Raw genomic sequence first — 6852 nt, 5'->3', positions numbered from 1 at the left:
CAAATAGATTACAATAATGTTGTGAAGGTTTTAAAGTATGATAAACTGATATTGAGTTGATCAATATGAGTCATTGTCATTTCTTGGCATGATTAATTGGTTTTGGACCATGACTACAGGAAAAAGTTTGTATTCATGATAAAGAAATTTAAAAAAAGAACCGGTTCTTAGAATGACCAAACTCAAACAGTGACACTTCAGTTAATGAGTTGAATTGAAGGTTTAACGTACAGCTTTGTAGTTAATACAGCTTTATAATGACCAATTCACTTAAATTTTCGAAATCCAAGAGTATCCGTACAGCTTCTAACGTTTCCCACGTTTTGCTCTTTTGCAACAAACATTTCGCATTATTGTACGTGAAAGCTGTTCTGTTCTAGAGCCTTTTACTCCTTTTACTTTCTTTATCATAATCATTATTTATTAATTTTATTTGCTAAAAATAATGTTAAAAAGTAATTTGTATTTACGTGACATTTTATAAAGATAAAGAAATTAATATCTAGATATTATATTACATTATATTATCACATTGTCATTATTTTATGTTTCTATTTTTTCAAGTTAACTGTTTCATTGGCCTATGAAACTGTGAGGGTTGTAATTATGATTTAACAATTAAAGATAGGCTTAAATAGTCATTTGGTTCTAGTTTTGGTCGATTTTTTTCATTTTGGTTCTACTTTTGAAAATGTTTTCAATTTGGTCCTACCTTTCGTAATTTTTTTTCAATCAACTTCTTTTCGTTAACTCCGTTTAAATTGTTAACGGAACAGTGACCAGCGTGGTGATTTTGTGTGACGTGGATACTGTTCAGTAATGTGTCTGTTTGCACTGTGTTGACCATTTAATTGTAATTGTAATTGCAGATTCATTTTAGGGTTTAAGTTGAATTAAATTGGGTTTAGGGTTGTTTATGTCGAATTGGGGATTTTGGGGTCGAATTGGGGATTTTTTCATCGCTCTGTGAAATTTTGGAATTGCGCCTTTGAGATCAATTTCTGGCATCCAAGGTTTACGCTCATCTTTGTACAATTGTTGCGGAGGAAAAAATGTGTTCATCGCGGAGGTATGTCCTGTTTTAGGGCTTTATGTTTGCTCAGTATTGATTGGGTTTAGTGTTAATGATTAGGGTTTTGTTTATGCATTCCATGGAATATTTTAAATTATAGTTGCTTTTTCGGTGGTGCATTGTTTATTGTTTTCGTTGGTGACCCAACATTTTTAATTGTTTGTGTTGTCGTTATCTGTGGTGGGGTGGGTTTCATGGTTGGTTGTCGGTTTGTCGGTTTGTCGGTTGTAGATGGAGTATTTGTTCCCCATTTAAACATTGTTTACAATTTATAGGTTTTTTCTATTTTTTTTTTTTGTTTCCAATGTCTGATGAAAGGTTTGACGTTGAGGTCCACCACCGTGGTCACTTTGCCAAAAATGATTGGTGTAAGTATGTTGGTGGAGAAACTACTCATTGGTCATGCGATCTTGACCGCTGGAGTTATTTCGAAATATTGGGGTCTCTTAAGGAAATGGGCTATCATAGCATAAAGGGGTTGTGTTATTGTGTTGAGATGTTGTTGCACTCCTTGGATGATGGCAAGGGTGCACTTAATATGCTTCATATCACAAGGCATTATGGTGAAGTGCACATGTTTGTTGTGCATGGAGTTGATAGTGGAACCTGAAGAAGATGTTAGGAGACCTTTAGAGAGTGGTGAAAGCAGTCATGCTGTTAGTGAATTTGAGGTACTAGGAACTGAGATTGTAGTAAGGTCTGTTCCACCTGAAGATGTAAGGTCTGCTCCACTTGAAGATGCTAGGAACCAAGAGACTGAAATTGGATCAGACGAAGGTGAAGTGGTTGACAGTTTAAGAAGGTGCGCTTCTTCTGCTCCTGAAATTGTAGTTGATGATGTTGTGGGTGAAGGTATTGGGCATTTGGAAGAAGAAGTGGGAGTTTAGAATGTGGGTACAGGTGAAGAAGAAGTGGGAGTTGAGGATGTGGGTAATCTAGAAGTTGATAAAGGGCTGGATAATATTGTTGAAGATGATGATGAAAGGGATTGTGATGATGAAAGGGTTGAGGTTGATAGTTGGATTGATTCTGATGCAGACTGTTTAGGAGATAGTGATGGAGAGGACTGGGGTTATGGTAATGGAGGGACTGAAGGCGTAGTTGATGTAGAAATAGATGTTGATTATGGTCAAGGAAATTCTAATCAAGGTTTAGGGTCAGGTGAAGTTGGTCCAAGTTCACAAAACCATGATAGTCAAGATAGTGCTAGTGAGACAGAACATGATGGGATTAGTGGTTATTTTGTTACATTTAAAAAACCCAAGTCAATGGCTGATTATAGATGGGAGGTGGGGACAACCTTCGTGGACAAGGAACAGTTTGTTGATGGTGTAAGAACGTATGATGTTCATGCTGGGAGGAACTTGAAGTTTGACAAAAATGACAAGGAAAGAGTGCGGGTGAGATGTTTAGGGGCTTAAGGGAAATGTGATTGGTCCCTTTATTGTGGATTTCTGGTTTCATGTATAACATGGCAGTTGAGAAAAGTTCAAGACCGTCATAAGTGCAGCAGAGAATTTAGTATAAATTTGATGAATTCAAAATGGTTGAGTAAAACCTTAGACAACACATTAATAGAAAATCCTAATTTGAAGCTGGTTGATATACGTAATAAAGTTGCAAGGAAATGGAATACAAAGGTGTCAGTTTCAATGGCTCATAGGACAAAGCAACTGGCAGCAAAGGTGGTTGAAGGATCTTTTAAAGATCAGTATAGAAGGATTTATGATTATGCTCATGAGATAATTAGATCAAATCTCGGATCCATAGTTAAAGTTAAAGTGGAAGATGTTAATGATGAGAAGATTTTCATGCGAATTTACACTTGTCTAAAGGCATGCAAGGACAGTTGTGTAAGCTGTTGACCTATCATAGGCCTTGATGGTTGTTTTTTGAAAGGACAATATGGGGGTGAGATACTAACTACAGTAGGTCGTGACGCAAATGACCAGATGCTTCCTATAGCCTACGTAGTAGTTGAAGTTGAGAACAAAGACACATGGATCTGGTTTTTGGAGTTGTTGGTTGAGGACCTGGGAGGTGTTGATATATGTAGGTTCTGCACATTTATGTCCGACCAACAAAAGGTAATATGTTTCCATTTTTTTATGTTAATTGTACTTCTATTATTTTAATATGAATACTAACTCACTAGTGCATACACATGGATTGCTTCCTAACATACAAGAGCTATTGCTTGGCGTTGAGCAAAGATTTTGTATACGCCATCTATATAGCAATTTCAGAGAAAAGTTTGGAAGTAAGCAACTAAAAACCTTGATGTGGAAAGCTGCAACCAGCACGCACCCAAGAGCATGGGAAAGAGAAATGCATAATATTAAAGAAGTGAACGAGGAGGCCTTTAAATACCTAATAGCAATTCCACCAAGGTTAGTCATCCATATCACTGATTCTATTATGATTGGTCCAAATATTGGTTTCTCCAGATTAACAAAAGATTAACAAATTTGTTTCTCCAGATATTGGTCCAGGTCTAGGTTTAACATGCAAGCCAAATGTGACACGTTGGTAAACAACATGAGTGAAGCCTTCAACAACGTTATTGTGGATTCAAGGTCCAAGCAAATCATCTCAATGCTGGAAGAGATCCATTTATATATTATGAAGAGGTGGTCCAAGAACAGATCCAAGGTGCAGAAGTACGAGGGTGATATCTACCCTAAGATACGAACCAGATTATCAAAAGAATCTAAAAAAACTAAGTATTGGATACCAAGGTACACACATGTGGTCCTACTATTACTTAAGTTTTTTTATTCTGGTCCTAGTTTTGGTTTATGACTTTTCAATTTGGTCCTAGTTTAGGTTTATAACTTTTCAATTTGGTCCTCGTGCAGTTGGTCAGGTCAAAAGTTGTTTGAAGTTAGACATGTCTCATTAATTGGAGACAAGTTCACTGTCAACATAGAAAGCCAGGAATGCAGCTATAGGAAATGGCTTATTAGTGGGATCCCATGCTGCAATGCAATTGCTGCACTGAACTTCCTCAACTTAAAGGCAGAAGATTACATTCCACATTGGTTCAGACGTACAACATATGAAGAGATATACAACTCCATAGTTCTTCCTGCCAATGGTCACCTTTTCTAGAAAACAACTACCTTTTCTGATGTTCTACCACCACTTAAAAGAAGGCTGCCAGGGAGACCAAAGAATAAGAGAAGGCTGGAAGCTTGGGAACTTAGAAAAGATAACACCCAAATGAGACCAGGTGGTCATAGAAAGAGATGTTCAATTTGTCGCGCACTTGGGCACAAGAGGAACAATTGTCCAACACTTCCTATCCATGGTTGTGGAGAACATCCCACTGAAGCTGCAACACCACAACCAACCCAACCCACACCAAGTGAACCACCACCAAGTCAACCACCTGCAACACCCACTCCACCTGCAACACCCATTCCACTTGCAGCACCCACTCCACCTGCAGCACCAACCCCACCAGCAGCAGGACCACCACCCAACACTGTAGTAAAACAGCCTAGCCAACCAACTTATGAAATTAGAAAGATGATGCCAAAAATGCAAATAAGAAGGCCACCACGTCCATCATGAGATTACTAAATGTATTTTGGGGGAGGGGAAGGGAATATTTTGTTATGTATTATGAATGTGATAATTGGGAAATCAGGATGTACTTTAAGAATTTCTGGATTCTGATCACTGATATTTTGATGGATGGCTTAAAAGCCTTAATTAGTAATGCATCAACTTTGCACTTTTCATAATTTTATCTGCCTTCTTCATTTTCAAATTGTTCGTTCTTCATTTCATTAAAATTACACAAAAATAACAAATAATTTTAAACAGCCGAGAATATGTAATTAAAGATAAAGGAATATCACTCATTCATTCAAGTAATTATTCAAGATAGCCAATGGCAATTACAACCCATAAAAACCACTACATTCATTACAATAAGAACACCTATCACAACTAATGACAGTTGCATCCGTTTCTTCCAAACTCTCAATGAATTTTCAATATAAGCGATCTTCTACCTTTGCCTAGCGATAATGGCATCTCGCTCATCAGCACCCTCTTCATAACACAACTTGAAAAAGTTGCATCCCAACACATCTTCACCACATCTTTGCAACACAAAAAAACCATGAAGATGAAAGTGAAACACTGAAAGTGAAAGAAACACCCAAAGTCGAACACTGGGAAATAAACCTTAAAGTTCGCACAGCCCCAAAATTGTTTACCCAAGTCCTTTGTAGTTCTAGTTGTGTGCACCACTGCAATGTCTCTGCAATCGCAAATTGGGGGTGAGCCTGAAACCCTAGAACCACCATGGCAGGAATTGCAAGTTCAGTGAACCCAACTATTGGAAGAAGATGAAGATGCCCCACGAGAAATTCCTTTTCAGCTGAACTTTAATGGAAGACAACCATAATGAACACAAACCCTAAATTTCAATTTAAAATCTGGGTTGTGACAATGCAAACGGACATGTCACTAAATAGTATCCAAGTCACACAAAATCACCACGCTGCCCACTGTTCCATTAATGATTTAGACGGAGTTAACGAAAAGGAGTTGATTGAAAAAAAATTACGAAAGGTCGGACCAAATTGAAAACATTTTCAAAAGTAGGACCAAAGTGAAAAAAGTCGACCAAAACTAAGATCAAATGACTATTTAAGCCTTAAAGATATTAAGAAACACAATAGCCCATCACATTTATCCAACGCCTTTATTTTCATTAACAAAAATACATATTTAACCACCTTAGCATGAAACTAAAGGATGAGATGACACATGATTATAGAGTAAAGTACACAATAACAAAAATAGAAAAAGAATTGCCTCTTCTTAATTGAATGCTTCGTAGTTAATGCATCCTTGTAGCTATTTATTTAACAATATTTCCCATTTTCCCAACAAAAAGAATTGCACTAAGAAAAATTGCAACAAGATAAATTCTAATATTAAGTTAGAAGTGAATTTTTCGATAGATGATTTCTAACAAATTTTAATTAATAAAATTTTCTTAAATATATTAAAATTAATTTATGTATAAGCATAAGCAGATCTTTGAAAGGACGGAAAGGCCATGATCCCCAAATTTCTTTAAAAGTTTTAAAATTATATGTGTATATTAGAAATTTTCATCTTTTTAAAAATTTTAAATTATATGCGGTGTATACTGAGAATGAATGAAAATTAAATAAGGTATCCTTCTATTTCTTTTATAAAACACAATATTTAATATTAATAAATAATAAAATATAAAATCAAATACAGTAAATAATATAAATATTTGTAACACCCCATTTAATTAATAACGCAAATTAAAGAAATGTCACGCGGAATAGTATTACAAACAAAGTCCTGGAGTATAAACACTACTCCTCACAAATATCCAAGAGAAACTCAAATAGGAAAATGGCACACCACGATGCCGATAACAAAGCATAAAAATATAAATTGTCAGTATTTAGAATTTAAGCCCAAAAACAAGAAGTACATAGGCCATAGCCCTAAAGAAAACCCAAAAGCAGAAGCCAGTCCAGAGGCTAAGTAGCGGAACCATCACCTCCTTGTTGACCACGGGTGTTCCTCGCATCTGCTCACATCAATAAATTGATGATCATCGCAAAAGGAGAAGGACCACACACAAAGCAATCAAACAAGAAAAAGGGTAAGCTAGAGTATAAATCGGTTTATCATATAAATACATGTTATTTCACATACCAACGAATATATGTCAACCAACCATGTTATGACTGGCAAACAATACACTAAGACTCAGA

General features: G+C 36.1%; 1 protein-coding gene across 1 annotated transcript; it reads left to right on the top strand.

The window, feature by feature from the left end:
- The first annotated feature begins 1659 nt into the window (after nt 1-1659).
- LOC114184437 lies at nt 1660-4183 on the top strand. The gene is made up of 7 exons (XM_028071746.1): nt 1660-1924; nt 1973-2472; nt 2551-2925; nt 3025-3124; nt 3228-3462; nt 3553-3810; nt 3931-4183. The coding sequence occupies exons 1-7, from the start codon at nt 1660-1662 to the stop codon at nt 4181-4183; spliced, it is 1986 nt and encodes a 661-aa protein (XP_027927547.1).
- The last annotated feature ends 2669 nt before the right edge of the window (nt 4184-6852 follow it).

The sequence above is a fragment of the Vigna unguiculata genome, chromosome 5 (assembly GCF_004118075.2).
Source record: "Vigna unguiculata cultivar IT97K-499-35 chromosome 5, ASM411807v1, whole genome shotgun sequence".
NCBI lineage: Eukaryota > Viridiplantae > Streptophyta > Magnoliopsida > Fabales > Fabaceae > Vigna > Vigna unguiculata.
The sequence above is the reverse complement of the archived record's forward strand: the minus strand, read 5'-3'. Positions and strand labels throughout refer to the sequence as shown.

Coding starts and splice junctions, on each gene's coding strand:
- LOC114184437 (XM_028071746.1), top strand. CDS start 1,660: ATGGAGTTGATAGTGGAACCTGAAGAAGATGTTAGGAGACCTTTAGAG. Junction 2,926..3,024: donor AGGCATGCAAGGACAGTTGT/GTAAGCTGTTGA, acceptor GCAAATGACCAG/ATGCTTCCTATAGCCTACGT. Junction 3,125..3,227: donor CCTGGGAGGTGTTGATATAT/GTAGGTTCTGCA, acceptor CTAACTCACTAG/TGCATACACATGGATTGCTT.